General features: G+C 45.9%; 1 protein-coding gene across 4 annotated transcripts in view; it reads left to right on the top strand.

Annotated features, from left to right (window-relative positions):
* The window catches only part of pcgf1 (polycomb group ring finger 1), a 70,670-nt gene that overhangs the window by 16,690 nt on the left and 35,084 nt on the right, over nucleotides 1-18,896 (top strand). For 3 of the 4 annotated variants that reach the window (XM_052038893.1, XM_052038885.1, XM_052038878.1), the window contains exons 3-5: nucleotides 11,295-11,447; nucleotides 16,704-16,775; nucleotides 18,578-18,683. In XM_052038893.1, coding sequence (XP_051894853.1) covers nucleotides 11,295-11,447; nucleotides 16,704-16,775; nucleotides 18,578-18,683 — 331 coding nt within the window. The remainder of the gene's footprint in view (nucleotides 1-11,294; nucleotides 11,448-16,703; nucleotides 16,776-18,577; nucleotides 18,684-18,896) is intronic. The other variant, XM_052038903.1, reaches the window with a different exon arrangement.

The following is an 18,896-nucleotide window of genomic DNA, read 5'->3' as shown; positions in this document are numbered from 1 at the left end:
CCCATAGCCGTGTGGGTTGGCAGATTAATTGGCTGCCGTAAATTGCCCCTGGTGTGTAGAATGTGGGGAAAATGAAATGGGGTTGGTGTAGAATCGGTGTACATGGGTGGCTGGTGTAGACTCGGTGCGCTAAAGGCCCTGTTTCCATGCTGTATCTCTGTGACACTACTAACAGTGCAGCAGTCTGTTGCACAGAAGCAAAATCCTAGATTACTGAACGAGTCTCTGGAGTGAGAATTGAACCCACAACCACTTTTCTCTGAGGCAAAAGCGCAATTCACTGAGTCACAGCTGGCACCAAATATATAGTTCATAATACAGTATTCTTGCAAGATTAAGTTAAAACCCACAGTTCCCCTGTTGCAGTAGAGCAGCAATAAGGCTTGACAGTTTATACAAAGCTTTGGGGACAGCAGAGTATCCATCAGCAAGGGTCTGTATGAAGCGAGTGTGAATATTCAGACTAATTCCAGCTCTGTCTGATTCCATGGGATCTAATTGACCTCTTTGACTTGTTGTGGATGATGGCTGCAATAGGAAATATGAACACTACTTCGTTATTCCTTTATTTTTGCACTATATTTATTTTGTGATTTATGTCTTGCACTGTACTGCTGCCGCAAAAGAACAAATCTCACATCATATAAGTCAGTGATAATAAATCTGAGTTGGACTGTTGAGAATCATGACCTTTCGTCCACCCAACAGGAATCTGAGTTGAATGTTCATGTGATGCCCTTATTTTCTTTGACCATCTCCAACGTTAATTTTCCTCATTGAGCACAAAATTTTCACACTGACTTTTTGTTTAAGAAACGTTCTGTGAATCAATTAATATTTGCTCCATATGTGAACTTTACCTCCTGCAATAAATGCAATTGATATTATTGTGCCTTGACAGTAACCGAATACATTGTAAATCTTAATGCAATTGTGACTTTTATTGGTGCACTTAAATCTCCATATTTCTCTCTGAGAAGAGATGACTGTTGCAGATTTTGGGAGAGTGGCTGTGAAATTTAATCACTGCTTCAGTTGAAGATTGTAAAAGTCCCGGTGGAGAAAATGCTGATTAATGCCCAAAGGAAGTGTGCAGGGGAGTGGGAGAGATGAGTTCGTGATCCATTATGACAGTTGATGGGACACAACTTGGTTAGGGGAGAAAGTGGCTGAGATTCCTGCGACCCAATTTTTACAGACTGAACTTTGCATGTGCAAATTGAGCACTGGGAAATGGAGACACGAGAGACTACAGATGCTGGAAATCTGGAACGATGCACAAAGTGTTGGAGGAACTCAGGAGGGAACTCGGGAATCTATGGAGGGAAATGGGCAGTCGACATCTTGGGCCAAGACCCTCCATCAGGACTGTTCAGCCCTAACTTTTAATATGATGCATGCGTCAGTATCTCAGTAAAGATTGCCAGTCTTTGTATTACTGGGCATGCCTATTTCCACCAAGTATAAAATGTATAGTCTTAGAACACCATAGTCACCATGTTAGTCACTGCTATGTCATGACCACAATTCCTCAGTAGCTTGAAGCTTCTGTGCCCTGGCTTGTATCTAAAAGAATGGTAAGTTGGTTTATTATTGTCGCATGTACTGAGGTACAGTGGAGAACTTTGTTTTGCATGCCATCCATACAGATCATTTCATCACATCAGTGCATTGAAGTAGTACAAGGGAAAACAATAACAGAATGCAGAATAAAGTGTTACAGTCACAGAAAAGGTGCAGTGCTGGTAGACAATAATATGCAGGGCCAAAATGAGGTAGGTAGTGTGGTCAAGAGTCCATCTTGATGTACTGGGGACCATTCAATAGTCTTATAACAATTGGGTAGAAGCTGTCCTTGAGCATGGTGGTATGTGCTTTCAGGCTTTTGTATCTTCTGTCTGATGGGAGGCGGGAGAAGAGAGAACCTTCGGGGTGGGTGGGGTCTTTTGATTCTTTTGGCTGCTTTATTGAGGCAGCGAGAAGTATAGACAGACCATGGAGAGGAGTCTGTTTTCTGTGACGTGCTGAGCTGTGTCCACAACTTCCTGCTTTGAATGTTTAGGTGAGGCAGTGAGAGACTTTCATTGCTCTGATTCTGTTTATTTTGAAAAGAGAATTGTAGAGGTGGGCAGGGTGAAGAGGAAAACTTTGCTTGTCCATTGCCCTTGACAGAGGTTCCAGTCAGCAGCACTGTGGCCTGATGAGGATGCTGGGGTGACACAGAAGGTGAGATGCCTGTGGAGTTTTTCCATGCAAGCTTCTCTCTCTACTCCTTCAGGCCAATAAAACATTCCCTATTAAAGGAGTTTATAGGGTCTGCTTCCATATTTGTGGCAGAAAATGAGACATGCTAACCACCCTCTGTTTAAAGACCTTCTCTCTAGCCTCGTGCCTAACGCTGGCTGGCTCTGATTAACTGCAGCCTCTCCAAACTCATGGGAGGAAAAGACAAGGGACCATCAGTTCATCTCTGTTACTGGTTGTAGGCAACAATGGGAATGGAACACAAGACCATGAGATATCAGGGCAGAATTAGGGTATTTGGCCCATTGAGTCTGCTACCCCATTCAATCATGACTTCCCCCCCCCCCCCCCCCCCCAACCCCATTCTCTTGCCTTCTCCCCTTAACCCCCCTCGCCAATCAAGAACCTATCGATCTCTGCCCGAAATACATTCAATGACTTGGCACAGAGGGCTCTGGGGGCTACAAATTCCACAGGTTCACCACCCTCTGGCTGAAGAAATTCCTCCTTATCAGGCTCAAGGACACCTATCCTGCTGTGGAGACTATATAAGACTATTGAACGGTTCCCTAATACAATAAGATGGACTGCTAACTTCACAATCTACCTCCTGTCATGGCCTTGCACCTCATTGTCTGCTTGCACCGCACTTTCTCTGTAACTGTTGCACTTTATTGAACTGTTGCATGCATTTAAGGTGAGGGGGTAGGTTCAGAACAGACGTGAGGGTTACATTTTTTACTGAGAGAGTGGTGGATACCTGGAATGCATTGTCTGATGGGGTGGAGGAGGCAAATTCAATGGGGGCTTTTAAGAGGGGCTTGGATGGGCACATGAATGAGAGAAAAATTGAACGATATGGGCATTCTGTAGGTAGGAGGGAATAGCTATGTTGGCACAACATTTGTGGGCCGAAGGGCCTGTTCTGTACTGTTCTTTGTTTATTCTGCATTCTGTTATTGTTTTGCCCTGTACTACCTCAATGCACTGTGTAATGAATTGATCTGTACGAACGGTATGCAAGACAAGTTTTTCATTGTACCTCGGTACACGTGACAATAATAAACCAATTCCTCACATCAGCTTTATTCTGAGGCTGTGCCCTCGGATCCGAGACTCTCCCGCTGATGGAAACATCCTCTCCACGTCCACTCTATCCAGGCCTTTCAGTATCTGGTGGGTTTCAAAGAGATCCATTTTCTCTCTCACCTCCGTGCCCCCACCCCCCCAGTCTTCTGAACATCAAATACAGGTGCAGAGTCATCAAATGCTCCTCACACTGAGCCCTTCATTCCCAGGATCATTCTAGTGAACCTCCTCTGGACCCTCTCCATGGCCAGCACATCTTTCCTTGGATACGGAGCAGTTGCTCTCTTCTCAGTTGGTATACCTCAGACCTATGCATGAGGTGGCAACTTCTTCCCCCCCCACACCATTGCAGGAGAACTTTGGGAACAGGAGATCCAGACTTGCCTGTTTTCCAAGTTGCACTCACCAGACACCAGGGATGAGCTTATTCCATCTACAGCTAATATTGTAGAGTATCCGATTTTTCCTGGTGATTCTCATCGTCCAGTTTTTGTTTTTCCTCCCTTTTAATCTGTACTCTTGCTATGCCGTTCTTCCTGAGGACAGAAGGAAACTGCATGACAAAACAGAAGGGATGAATTCTTCATGCAAAGAGCCAAGCCGTGTACAGGGGCTTAAAGTCCCTGTCAGTGCCCCTAGCCCACCTGATATAAGGGGCACCTGTACTGTGACGAGCGTCTCCCTAACCTGGGAAACTCAGACTGCACAATTCTAAAAGATTTGATCTGTTTCCGTTAGTTGAGATCAATGGGATCTGGTTCAGGAAGAGCAGAACGTGTGGCCTAACTTAACACACAACAGACCACCCAAGGAGAGGTTGGACGAACTTGGGTCATTTTCCCTGGAGTGGTGGAGGTTGAGGGGAGACCTGATGGGTTTATAAAATTAAGGCATAAATAGAGTTGACAGCTGGTATGTTTATCCCAGCATCGAAATGTCTAATACTAGAGGGCACGCATTGAAGGTGAGAGGGGATAAGTTCAAAGGAGATGTGCGGGGCAAGTTTTTACACAGAGAGTGGTGGGTGCCTGGAAAGCGCTGCCAGGGGTGGTGGTGGAGGCAGATACAATAGAGACATTTAAGAGACCCTTAGGCAAATGAATGTGCAGAGAATGGAGGGATACGGACATTGTGTAGGCAGAAGGGATTAGTTTAGTTAGGCATTTAATTAGTTTGACACAACATTGTAGGCCTCTTCTGTACTGTTCGATGTTCTAGACCAAGGATGATTTTTTTTAAATGGCCATTTTTATTTCACTATTGCACAGGACAATTGGCCACCTCAAGTGCACTTTCCATATTTATTGGTTTATTATTGCCACATTACCAATTAGACAGCTTTTGTTTGTATGTCATCCAGACAGATCATTCCATAGATGGGTATATCGAGGCAGTACAAAAGGAAAACAATAACAATGCAGGTTATAGTGTCACAATTACAGAGAAAGTGCAGGTAGACAAATAAGGTGCAAAAGCCACAATGAGGTAGATTGAGAGATCATCTTTATTGTATAAAAGGTCTGTTCAAGAGACTTATAACAGCAGGATAGAAGTTGTCCTTGAGCCTGGTGGTTCTCAAGCTTCTGTATCTTCTGCTGATTGGGAGGGGGGAGAAGAGAGGATGTCCGGGATGGGTGGGGTCTTTGATTTACGTTGGCCGCTTTCCCGAGGCAGCAAGGTGTAGACAGAGTCCGTGGAAGGGAGGCTGGGTTCCGTGATGTGCTGAGCTGTGTCCGTAACTCTCTGCAGTTTGCCATACCAAGCTGTGATGCATCAGGATAGGATGCTTTATTATGGAGTGAACCAGGCCCTTCGGCCCACTGTGTTCGTGCTGACCATCCTGTACCCATCTGTACTGATCCAATTTTACCATTGATCCATAGCCTTCTATCCCTTGGCGACTCAGGTGTTCATCCAGGTACTTTTTGAATGTTGAGAGAGTACCTGGCTCCACCTGTAGAGGCAGTGTATTCAGATCGTGACCACCCTCTGGCTGTGAAATATCCTTCCTAACGACACAGGGAGGCCATTTCGGCTGATCGAGTCCAGAGCAATCTCCCTCCCCACTAATTTTCCCTGTTTCCACATTCTCATCCGACTCCCTCGGATTCCACCCCTCTCCTACACACTGGGGGCGGATTACAGCAGCCAATTAACCTCCCAGCCTGCACTTCAGGATGTGGGAAGAAACCCACACTCGGGGAGGCTGATAACTTCACAAAGGTGACACCTGAGGTTAAGATTGAACCCAGGTTGATAGAACTGGGGCAGCGGCTGTGTCACCATGCAACTCTCTGACGGTGAGTAATTGTAGCTTTGGGCATTGATTGATGTGATATTGGATCAGTCGCTCACTATGTATGTCCATTTGTTGTTCGTCCACTAAAGTCAAACCGAGTGAGAATATGGAGCTCTAAAATAAAAGCAGAAAGTGCTCAAAATACTCAGCAGGCACGGTAGTGTAGTGGTTAGCGTAACACTTTACAACGCCGGCAACCCAGGTTCAATTCCGGCCATGGTCTGTAAGGAGTTTGTACGTTCTCCACATGTCTGTGTGGGTTTCCTCCCACATTCCAAAGACGTACAGGTTAGGAAGTTGTGGGCATGCTATGTTGGCGCCGGAAGTGTGGCGACACTTGCGGGCTGCCCCCAGAACACTCTACGCAAAAGATGTATTTCACTGTGTGTTTCGATGTACATGTGACTAATAAAGATATCTTAGATTTTATCTTGGGTCAGGCCACATCTGCAGCAAGAGAAACAGTTAACAGTTCAGGTTGAAGAAGAGGTCTTCAACTTGAAACATTATATCTGTTCTTGTAGATGCAGTCTGACCTGCTGACTCTTTAGATTTCCAGCATCTTTGGGTTTTCTTTTGATTTTCATGTTGTTATTGGAGATGTAAGCTCAGCACCTTTTCTCCCTTAAACTGGAACCAGAGCAGCCTTGTACTAGAAATTGCAAAGATCTGAAACCAATGTGTTCAGAGGCAGAACGAATGGAAAATTGACCAACCTATCTTCTGCCCACTGGGAAATACAGCACAGAGTTGGCTGGCGCATGAAGAGTGGTCAGTTGGATGGGATATGAGAGTGTGCCTTGCACATAATATATCAGGGACAGCCCCTTTACAAGAGCAGACCCAAAAAAGAAGAACATTCTCTGCAGACATTGAGTTATCCTGTACAGCTTTCATTGTAGCAGTCCAGTGAAATATGCTTTACAGGTGCATCTAATATGAGTGGGTAGAAGAAGTCTGGAGTAAAGCTGGCCTCTAGTTAGAACAAAAGGAAGAATTTTTGGGACAATTTATGGCAGTCTTGTCACTGCAGCCTTGAATCTGTGTGTCTTTTGAAGTTCTTCACCTTCTGCCTAAATGTGTTAAGTGGCCTAGTGCTAAGGATTAGGATCCTTAAGCTTCTGAATGTAAGGTATATCAATTCATTGGCAAATGTACAGGTTTATAAATGAGATTTGTAAGACTTGAGGGGGCATAAATAAGGTTGATAGTCAGAGCCTTTTGGCCAGGGTAGGTTTAAGGTGTGGGGGGGGGGTGGGAAGGAGACCTGAGAGGTAAGTTTTTCTGCACAGTGGTTTTCTGGAATGAGCTGGCAGAGGAGGTATTGGTTTATTATTGTCACTTGTACCGAGGTACAGTGAAAAACTTGGCTTGCATACTGATCATACAGGTCAATTCATTACACAGTGCAGTTACATTGAGTTAGTACAGAGTGCATTGATGTCATACAGGTAAAAACAATTAACAGTACAGAGTAAAGTGTCCCAGCTGCAGAGAAAGTGCAGTGCCATAGTCATTTCTGGAGGTTGGAAGATCGCCAGCCCTGTAAGAAGATTTAAAAGGACATTATTAGTGATAGTTCGTGACACGGAGTTTAAATTTAAAAGTGTAGAACGATTAGAGTAAAGGTAATGAGTAGATCTGTAGAGAGCAGCTTGCAATGTGTCGCCGTGCTCCGGTGCTAGACACTGAGACGATTACATTGTTTAAAAGGTGTTTGGGCAAGTACTCGGATAGGAAAGGAGTAGAGGGATACAGGCCTAATGCAGGCAAATGGGATTAGTGTGGATGAGCATCATGGTCAGCACAGATGAGTCGGGCTGAAGGGCCTGTTTCTGTGCTGTACGATTATGACTCTAAAGCAGGCATTGGTGTACTGCTCTCGCCTAATTCTGGACTATTCTTTGGCTGCCATTGGCAGAACACGGCTTTAGATGCCCAGGCCATGGTACTTGGAACCCCTCCCTAACACGTGTACCTATCTTACAGTGCCAGCGACCCGGGTTCAATTCCAGCTGCTGTCTGTAAGGAGTTTGTACGTTCTCCCCGTGTGTCTGCATGAGTTTTCTCCGGTTGCTCCGGTTTCCTCTCACATTCCAAAGATGTACGGGTTAGGAAGTTGTGGGCATGCTACGTTGGTGCCGGAAGCGTGGCGACACTTGCGGGCTGCCTCCAGCACACTCCATGCAAAAGGTGCATTTCACTGTGTGTTTCAATGTGCATGTGACTAATAAAAGTATCTTGTTCTTCTCCCTCGCTATGGATCATTGAAATTTTAACATTTAAGAGACTCTTAGATACCCACATGAATGATAGAAAAATAGGGGGCTATGTGGGAGGGAAGGGTTAGATAGATCTTAGAGAAGGATAAAATGTCAGCACAACATTGTGGGCCGAAGGGCCTGTACTGTGCTGCAGTGTTCTATGTTCTATTGAAATTTTATGTTAATACTCATCTATGACCCACTTTGGAATGTTTTACTCCAGTAAAGGCATTTTTTTGTTATAGTGGCTGCATGATCCTCCAGGAGGCAGGAATGGATTTGGTGTACCACACAAGTTATCTCTGTTAAATATACCATTGCCATTGAGACATTCCCCTACTTTAATGTATTTCCCATGGTGTTACAGTAACGCTGGAGTTTGTGTGGTGTGTGTGTTCCTTGAGGACTGGTGTTACACTGGAAATGTCCTAATTTTGTGATCTTGGATCTTTCCCTTGGGGTTGGAAAGCCTACTGGTTCCGCAGAATAGACCTGTAGCTCTAAGAAGTTGTGTTCACTGTCCCTGGAGAGAGAACGTGCCTCCAAAAGGAGACGACAATTTCTGGTGTCCTGGCTGAACCATCCCTTGACCACTGTTTTTGTAAAATGATCAAATGATGCAAATTGTCTGCTGCTCTTCCTCTATTGTAATGGGTGCTGATTTGGCTTCAGTGAGTTGCAAATCACATCCCACGGCCTGACTTTTCTAGTTGTAAAATAATGGTTAACTTTGGAAGTAAAAGGAAAATGTCAAATCTGAAATAAACCTTGCTCGCAATTCTTGTTCATGCCACCAGGTGATGCTGTTTCTCCAGAAATCATTCTGTGTTTAATGATGTCTTTCACAACGTGTTGTCAACTAGATGTTGTGCTGGGTTAGGAAAGTAGGGGTACAAAAATGCATTCATTAGTTCTCTGTGCAACCTAAAGTCCTACAGCATGGATATGGGCCCTTTGGCCCACCTTATCCATGCTGGCCTTAAAGGTCCTCTCTATTCTAATCCCATTCTCTAGCACTTGGTCCATAGCCTTCTATGTCCAGGTGATTCAAGTGCTCATCAGATGCTGCTTCAATGCTGTGAGAGTCTCTGCTTGCACTGCTTTCTCGGGCAGTACCTTCCAGATTGCAACCGCCCTCTGAGTGGGAAAAAATTCTTTGTCAGATCCTCTACCCCTTGCCCTAAACTTTTATGCCCTCTGGTTATAGATACCACTGCTGCCAAAGTGGGGGAAAGAGTTCTTGCTATCTATTCTATTTACGCCCCTCATAAGCCTCCTCTGATCCAAGGAGAACATTCCCAGTCTCTCCATGTAGCTGAAATTCTCCATTTCGAGCAACATCCTGGTGAATCTTCTCTGCACCCTGTCTAGTTCATCCATGTCCTTCCTATTGTGTGGTGCCCAGAACGATACACAGTACTCCAGCCATAGCCTAACCAGTTTTGTTTTGTTAGTGTAGCAGAAGGCAGGAAGGAGTTGTGGAGAGACTGAGTGGTTCACCCTGGGCCAGAGAAGGATCTGTTTAACGGAGGGGCCTCAACACCTTAAGTTGTTGATGGAGTAAATAAGGAGAAAGATGGATAACCAGAGGACTGGTTTAGGTTGGATTGGGGGAAGAGTGAAAAGGGAAGGAATTTTCTTTAATGAAAGCGGTGCCGATTATAGTTTCCTGAAAGATTGGAAGCTGATTCCTTGGTGACTTGTGGAAAGGAATTGGACTCGTCAGTATAGTGTTTAGTATCCCCGCCTGTCACGCGGGAGACCGGGGTTCAATTCCCCGACGGGGAGATGTTCGTGGCAGCCACGGTAGTATAGAGGTTAACGTAACGCTATTACAGCGCCAGCAACCCGGGTTCAAATCTGGCCACTGTCTATAAGCAGTTTGTACGTTCTCCCCATGTCTGCGTGGGTTTCCTCTGGGTGCTCTGGTTTCCTCCCACATTCCAAAGGCATACGGGTTAGGAAGTTGTGGGCATGCTATGTTTGGGCCAGAAATGTGGCGACACTTGCGGGCTGCCCCCAGAACACTCGACGCGAAAGATGCATATCACTGTGTGTTTTGATATACATGTGACTAATAAAGAAATCTTATCTTACTTGAAAGAATAAAAGCTTCAAAAATTTGAGGGAGTAAAAGGAGAAAGAGTGGAACTAACTGGACAGATTTTTCAAAAGCGAATGAAAATTTAAAAAGAGAAAAACGGTCATACAGCACAGAAACAGGCCCTTCGGCCTAACTGGTCCATTGCCAACCAAGATGCATTTGGCCCATAGCCCTCTAAACCTTTCCTATCCATATACCTGTCCAAATGTCTCTCTAAGTGTTGTTATTGCACCTGTCTCAAGCAATTTCTCTGGTAGCTTGTTCCATATACCTGCCACCCTTTGTGTGGAAAAAGTTGCCCCTCAGGTCCCTATTGAATCTTTCCCCCTCCCTTTAAACCTGTAGTTCTTGATTCCCTTTCACTGGGGGGGAGAGAGACTGTGTGTGCATTCACCCTATCTATGCCCCTCATGATTTTGTACACCTCTATAAGGTCACCCCTCACTCCCTGCACACACCAAGGAATAAAGCTCTAGCCTGCCCAACCTCTCCCTATAATCCAGTCCCTCGAGTCCTGGCAACATTCTCAAATCTCTTCTGCACTCTTTCCAGCTTATTGGCATCTTTCCTATAACAGGTTGACCAAAAACTGAACCTCGTACTCCAGCAACATCTTGCATAACAGCCCAATTTCAATGCCCTGACTAATGGAAGTTGTGGGCCTGCTATGTTGGTGCCGGAAGTGTGGCGACACTTGCAGGCTGCCCCCAGAACACTATTGCAAAAGATGCATTTCACTGTGTGGTTCGATGTATGTTGTCACTAATAAAGTAATTAATCTAATGAAGGCTGAAAATCTAAACTAAAAACAGAATGCTGGAAACACTCAGCGGGTCAGGCAGCATCTGAGGAAAGAGAGTAATGTTTCAGGTCAGAGATGTTTTCAAAGAGGAATCCAGAACTAGATGGCATAGGTTTAAGTTGAGAGGGGAGAGATTTAATAGGAATCTGAGGGACAACTTTTTTCCCCCAGGGAGTGATCGGTATATGGAACGAGTTGCCAGAGGAAGTGGTTGAGGCAGGTACATTAATAACATTTAACTGTCCAACCTATACTTGGACAGGTACAAGGATAGGAAAGGTTTGGAGGGATATGGGCCAAATGAAACTAGCTTAGATGGGACTCTTGGTCGGCGTGGACCAGTTTGGCCAAAGGGCCTGTTTCCGTGCTGTGTGACTCTGAGATGGCACAGCCTCTGGTGCTAATTGCCAGCTTCAGCGCTAGGTCCTTCGAGAAGTTTGCTTGCTGAGTCTTGAGAGTATGCGCCACTCAAAATACCCCTTTCCTTTCCAGTTTGCAAGAGCTGCATTGTGAAGTACCTCCAGACTAGCAAATACTGCCCAATGTGCAACATCAAAATCCATGAGACACAACCTCTCCTCAACCTGAAGCTCGATCGAGTGATGCAAGACATTGTCTACAAGCTCGTGCCAGGTTTACAGGAGAGTAAGTATGCTTGCTGTTGGAGACATTAACTCATCGGTTGAAGGAGTTGATTATTTTGTGGGCACTTGCAAAGGTTCACCAGGGCAAGACCAGACCTACTGAGGAGAGAGTAAGCAAATTGGGCCTGACCATCATAGAAAACCTGCAGCACAAAGTTGTGCCGAACATATCCCTACCTTAGAAATTACTAGGCTTACCCATAGCCCTCTATTTTTCTCAGCTCCATGTACCTATCCAAAAGTCTCTTAAAAGGCCCCCTCGTATCCGCCTCCGCCACCGTTGCCAGCAGCCCATTCCACACACTCACCACTCTCTGAGTAAAAAAAAACTTACCCCTGACATCTCCTCTGTACCTACTCCCCAGCACCTTAAACCTGCGTCCTCTTGTGGCAACCATTTCAGCCCTGGGAAGAAGCCTCTGACTATCTACATGATCAATGCCTCTCATAATCTTATACACCTCTATCAGGTTTCCCCCTCATCCTCCATTGCTCCAAGGAGAAAAGGCCGAGTTCCCTCAACCTGTTTTCATAAGGCATGCTCCCCAATCCAGGCAGCATCGTAAAGCAGAAAACTGCAGATGCTGGTAATCTGAAATAAAAACAGAAAAGGTTTGACATGCTCAGATCAGGCAGTGTCTGTGGTGGCGGGAGGAAGGTCAAGAGAGAACATAGAACAGTACAGCACAGGAACAGGCCCTTCAGCCCACAATGTTGTGCCAACACAATGCCGAATTAAAATAAATCTCTTCTGCCTGTACGTGATCCATATCCCTCCATTCCCTGCACATTCATGTGTCTGTCTAACAGCCTCTTGATCACCTGTATCGTATCTGCTTCCACCACCACCCCTGGCAGCCCGTTCCAGACGCCTACCACTCTCCATGTAGATTTTAAAAACTTTCCCTGCACCTCTAAATGTTCCCCCTCTCACCTTAAATACATGTTCTCTAGTACTTGACATTTCTATCCTAGGAAAAAGACTGTTTAACCTATCTATGCCCCTCTTAATTTTATAAACTTCTATCAGGTCTCCCCTCAGCCTCCAACACTCTAGAGAAAACAACCCAAGTTTGTCCAACCTCTCCTTTGTAGCTCATACCTGGTAAACACTTTCCAAAGCCTCCAGATCCTTCCTGTAACAGGGTGACCAGAACTGCACACAATACTCCAAGTGCTGCCTAACCAAAGTTTTATACAGCTGCAACATGACTTCCTGACTCTTGTACTCAGTGCCCCGACCGATGAAGGCAAGCATGCCGTACATCACCTTTACCATCCTATCTACTTGTGTGGCTACTTTCAGTGAGCTATGGACTTGGACCCCAAGGTCCCTCAAATGGAGACACGAAACTGCAGATGCTAGAATCTGGAGCCAAAACAATAAACTGCTGGAGGAGCTCAGCAGGTCAGGCAGCATCTGCGGAGGCAAGGGGACAGTCGACATTTCGGGTCGAGAGCCTGGATCAGGACTGAGAGTGTAGAGGGGAGATCCAGTATAAAGAGGTGAGAGGCAGGGACTGGTGGGCTACAGGTGGAACCAGGTGAGGAGGGGGATGATGGGCAGATAGAGCCAGGAGGGATCGAGTCAGGAGACAGAAGAAATGTTGATCCTGTATCAGAACTGGAAATGTGGGGCAAACAAATGACTGTGGTAAGGCGGGGACTATGGTTGTGCAAGTTTGGCAATTGGCATAAGTTGAGAAGAATGAGAGGTGATCTCATTGAAAATTCGTACATGAGACACAGGAGACTGCAGATGCTGGAATCTAAAGCAACAACAATCCACTGGGAGGAACTCAGCAGGTTGAGCAGCATCTTGGGGGGGTTGTAAAGGAATTGTTGACGTTTCGGGTCAAATCCCTGCGTCAGGGTAGAGTGAAGAGGGGAGGTGGCCGGTATAAAGAGGATGGGAGGGGTTGATGAGACGTGCCAGCAGGTGATTGGTGGACTGGGGAGGAGTGAAGGATGATGGGCAGATGGAGACAGATAGGGGAGAGTAAACTTTTACAGGGCTCGAAGAAGTAAATGCAGGGATGATTGTGTAAATGAAGGACTTTGCAGGGCTATGGGGATGGAATGGAGATCTGGCTGTTGGATTCTTTGTACATTGAGCCAATGCAGGCTAAATGACCTGTGTCTCTGCTGCAACCATGGTGATTGGGGTCACAGGTCAAGTGTAAGCCGGTAAAGCTTGGTGTTCAACACCACCATCCTCTCGGTACTAATCAACAAGCTTCAAACCTGGGCCTCTGTACCTCCCTCTGCAACTGGATCCTCGGCTTCCTTATTGGGAGACCACAGTCAGTGTGGATTGGTAGTGACTTCTTGGTATTGGTTTATTATTGTCACTTGTACCGAGGTACAGTGAAAAACTTGTCTTGCATACCAATCGTATAGGTCAATTCATTACACAGTGCAGTTACATTGAGTTAGTACAGAGTGCATTGAGGTAGTACAGGTAAAAACAATAACAGTACAAAGTGTCACAGCTGCAGAGAAAATGCAGTGCAGTAAGGTGCAAGGTCACAACAAGGTAGATCGTGAGGTCAGAGTCCATCTCATCGTATGAGGGAACCGTTCAATCTCCTCGCTGACAATCAACACAGGCACAGGATACGTGCTTAGCTCACTGTTCTACTCTCTCTACGCTCATGACCGTGTGGCTAGGCACAGCTCAAACATCATCTATAAATTCACCAATGACACCACTGTTGTTCGCAGAATCTCAGATGGAAATGAGGAGACATACAGGAGTGAGATAGATCGGCTGGTTGAATGGTGTCACACCAACAACCTCTCACTCAACAACAGCAAGACCAAGGAATTGATTATGGACTTCAGGATTGTGGACCAGTCTTCGTTGAGGGGTCAGCGGTGGAAAGGGTGAGCAGCCTCAAGTTCCTGGGTGTCAGCATCTCAGAGGATCTATCTAGGACCCAACACATTGATGCAATCACGAAGAAGGCACGCCAGTGGCTCTACTTCATTAGCAGTTTGAGGAGATTCGCCAAAGACCTGCAAATTTCTACAGATGTACAGTGGAGAGCATTCTGACTGGTTGCATCACTGCCTGGTATGGAGGCTCCAATGTGCAGGATTGAAAGAGGCTGCAGATTGTTGTAGACTCAGCCAACTCCATCATGGGCACAACCCTTCCCACCATCGAGGACATGTTCAAGAGGTGGTGCCTCAAAGAGGCATCATCCATCACTAAGGAAAGTTACCACCTGGGGTGTGGCCTCTTCAAGTTACTACCATTAGGGAGGAGGTACAGGAGCCTGAAGACCCACACTCGATTCAGGAACAGCTTGTTCCTCTCTGCCATCAGATTTCTGAATGGTCCATGAACACTACCTGGTTATCCCTCTTGCGCTATTTATTTATTTTTGTAACATGGTAATTTTTATGTCTTTGCCTTGCACTGTACTGCTGCCGCAAAACAACACATTTCACGACATATGTCAGCGATAGTAAACCTGATTCTGATAAAGATTGAGTGTGTTCAAGTTCTACATGCAGAATGGGGTTAAATATTGGCCAGCTCTCAAGACCTAGACAGGGTAGATAGTCTTTTTCCCAGGATGGAAATGTCAAACACTAGAGGGCGTGCCTTTTAAGGTGAGGGGGGGGATGTTTTTTTTATGGGTGCCTGGAACGCACTGTCAGGGTAAATGGTGGAAGCAGATATGATAGCAAAGTTTAAGAGCCATTTAGACAGACACACAAGCAGGTGGAGAATAGAGGGATATGGATCGTGTGTAGGCAGATGTGGAGTTTAAATTGGCATCATGGTTGGCACAGACATTGTGGGCCGAAGGGCCTGTTCCTGTGCTGTACTGTTCTATGTTCAATCCCTTTTCCCCCACTTGTAACCTGTTTGCTCTGTCTCGCCCATCAAATGCCTCCACTTCTTCTGTCATCCACTGCTTGGAGTAATTTACAGTAACCAGTGAACCTGGCAACCAGCACGTCTTTGTGATGTAGGAAGAAACCAGAGCACCTGGGGAAGCCTGTACGGTCACAGGGAGAACGTGCAAACTCCACACAGACAGCATGCGACGTCAGGATTGAATCTGGCCCACTGGAGCTGTGAGGCAGCGGCTCTACCCGCTGTGCCAAAGCGCCGCCCACATTGGTCTGCAGAATCTCTGTTTCATTTTATAGATATAATCTGATTAAATTTGCCTTGTTTACTTGCTCACTTCCATAGTCTGCGGATGGGTGCGTCACAAGTGCAGTAGTATAGTGGTTTGCGTAACGCTTTACGGCGCCAGAGACCCAGGTTCCATTCTGTCCACTGTCTGTAAGGAGTTTGTACATTCTCCCCGTGTCTGCGTGGGTTTCCTCCGGGTGCTCGGGTTTCCTCCCACATTCCAAAGATGTACAGGTTAGGAAGTTGTGGGCGTGCTATGTTGGCACTGGAAGCGTGGCGACACTTGTGGGCTGCCCCCAGAACACTCTACGCAAAAGATGTATTTCACTGTGTGTTTCGATGTACCTGTGACTAATAAAGAAACCTTATCGAATACCACTTGTCCCTTTCCATCTGTAAGGAAATTGATTTCCTTGGATAGGGTTTTTGTTCCCTGGTCACTGAAAATTTTGCCTCATTTATATTCAGTACAAAGCATAATTAATGTCTTCTCTTATTCCCAACCTTCTGCCCACTTGTGATTCCACGTTACTGCTTAAACTGTGGTACAGCAACTGCTCTGCCCGAAACCACATGAAACTGCAGAGAGTTGTGGACTCTCGGAACTCTCTGTGCAGCTCACGGAAACCAGCCTCCCCTCCGTGAACTCTGTCTACACTTCTCGCTGCCTCAGTAAAGCAGCCAACATAAAGACCTCACCCACCCCGGGCATTCTCTCTTCTCTTCTCTTCTCTTCTCTTCTCTCTCCACACCACCCACCCACCCCCCCCCCCCCAGGTGAAAGCACGTACCACCAGGACTGCTTCTATCCCACTGTTATTGAATAGTCCCCTAGTACAATGAGATGGACTCTTGACCTCACAATCTACACCGTTATATCCTCGCACCTTATTGTCTGCCTCCACTGCACTTTCTCTGTAACTATAACACTTTATTCTGCATTCCGTTATTGCTTTCCCTTGCACTAACCTCCATGCACTGTTGAAGTGACCTGTATGGATGGCATGCAAAACGGTTTTTCACTGTACCTTGGTACCTGTGACAATAATAAACCAATTTACCAATTAATTTTACTTCGCGAAATTGTGTTTCCTTTTGCAGGTGAAGAGAAGCGAATTCGAGAATTCTATCAGTCTCGAGGGCTGGACAGGGTCATCCAACCAGTTAATGAAGGTACAAAAGTGGTGTGTGTGTCTCTGTCGTTCGGGATTATGTCATTTGTTCTTCTACCACATCTGAACCATTAGTTGCACTGGAATTTCTAGGCAATTGAAGTTTGAGTGGCTGAGTGTGTTTGAGCTTCCTGGTATTGTGTTGTACATGGGTGTAGTTGTGTGCAACTGTGAGGGCAGTAACTGAGCAGTGGCTGGTACCTTTTTGGATGAACACAAGAAGGGAGGAGGTGACTCACAGACTGTGTCTGCTGATATGGTGGCCCAATGGGAAATGTTTACCAGAGAACAAAGCACTGAGGCAATAATCGCAGCCTTTTTAATATTGAAGTAAGGCCCACAAGAGGGCTGAGAGGAACAGAATTCATTCATCTTTCTGTTTTAAAAATAAAATTGTAAGAGACTTGCAGTCTAAGGGGAGTGGTGTCCTCTTCAGAATGGCCTCGTTTAATTGTAGTTCAGGACTGGAGGAAGATTGGGGGAGGTTGCTTGGGGGGAAACGTTGGGGACCGGGCAGTTAATTGCAAGACTTTGTGAGTGGTTTCTTTATTACCAAATGTGAGCATGTTCCCCACTCCATCTCCCATTCTAACTGCTACACCACCTGTAAAGCAGAGTTCTTTGATGTCTGCCGCCTAATCCTGGGTGACGATTAACAGTGAATTAATTACAACAGTGCGCTGAGTTTAATCTTCCATTCCTAGAGACCCAGAATTGAATCTTCAGAGGAGGGGGAGAAAGGAAGGTTTGTGAGCCCAGATTGTGGCCACGAGGATTTGGTATTGGTTTATCATTGTCACTTGTACTGAGGTACATTGAAAAACTTGTCTTGCATACCGATCGTACAGGTCAATTCATTACACAGTGCAGATATATTGAGGTAGTTTGGGAGTGGGCAGTTGGGGAAGGGGATTTTTTTGCTATGCATGTAGATGTGCATAAGGTCGGGTAGTTGGTCAGTTTTCTCTCCCCCCCCCCCCCCCCCCCCCCCATGGTAGGGGTATCAAAAACAAGGGAATAGGGTTAAGGCAAGAGTAAGTAGTCTTAAAGGGGATCTGAGGGGAAAGTTTGTTTTACACGGTTGATCTCTGGAACCTGCCTGCCAGAGGAGCTGGTGGAATCAGATAAAATTGCTGCACTTAAGAGGCATTTAAGGCATGAAAGGATACAGTCCTGTAGTGGGCAAATTAGTGTAGACGGAGGGGGAGTTCAGCATGGACGTGGTGGGCTGAAGGGCCCATTTCTGTGTGCTGGACAACTCTGACTGTATATAAGACCATAAGACATAGGAGCAGAATTATGGCTATTCGTTCATGGCTGATTTATTTTTCCCCCTTCAACCTCATTCTCCTGCCTTCTCCCCGTAACCTTTTGACGTCCTCACTAATTTTCTTTAAACTACTGGCTGAAGATTAAGACATTCACTTTTATTTTAAAACTAACACCAGAAATGTCTGGAAATGGGCAGCGGGTGAGCCAGAACCCGGGAGGAGGGAGAAAATGCCTTCATGTTGTGTCCAAGTTGGCCTGTCTCGCTGAGACATTAACCTGACCTGACCATCTCAAAAATTCCTACATTTTTTAAATAAAACAACCCAATATTGAACTTGAGTTGCTGCATATTAAATAAAGCAAGGCAGAGTGATTTTCATCCCCACCACACAGAGTGCTCATGTACTTAAAGCAGATGGATTAAGTTTGACATTCAGGATAATTCTGAAGAGTGTGTGTGCATTTTGATCGTTTTCTAGTTGTGAATACGTTGTGATCCATGTTCTTCCCCCCCTCTCTCTCTCCCCTCAGCTATGACACCAGACCTGGCCAGTTCTCCGTATACGACCTTCGATCACTCCAAAGCCCACTACTACCGATACGATGAGCAGGTTTCGCTCTGTTTGGAGAGGCACGGGTGAGCTTTTGAACAGAATTCGCTGCTGATAGCTTCCTATATGTCAGTCTCAGAGCCTGCACTAACACAATGCGGCAGTGGGGAATAATCTGAGCTGGTTCACCTGCCTGAGTGGTCAAGCTAACCTGGTGATGTCTTCTCTCACTTATTTGGGAGGTCCCCATTGGTCCAGGCTGTAGCAGGGCCAATGAGATCCTTGTGTGACATCTCCCC

The sequence above is a fragment of the Pristis pectinata genome, chromosome 2 (assembly GCF_009764475.1).
Source record: "Pristis pectinata isolate sPriPec2 chromosome 2, sPriPec2.1.pri, whole genome shotgun sequence".
Lineage (NCBI taxonomy): Eukaryota > Metazoa > Chordata > Chondrichthyes > Rhinopristiformes > Pristidae > Pristis > Pristis pectinata.
The sequence above is the reverse complement of the archived record's forward strand: the minus strand, read 5'-3'. Positions and strand labels throughout refer to the sequence as shown.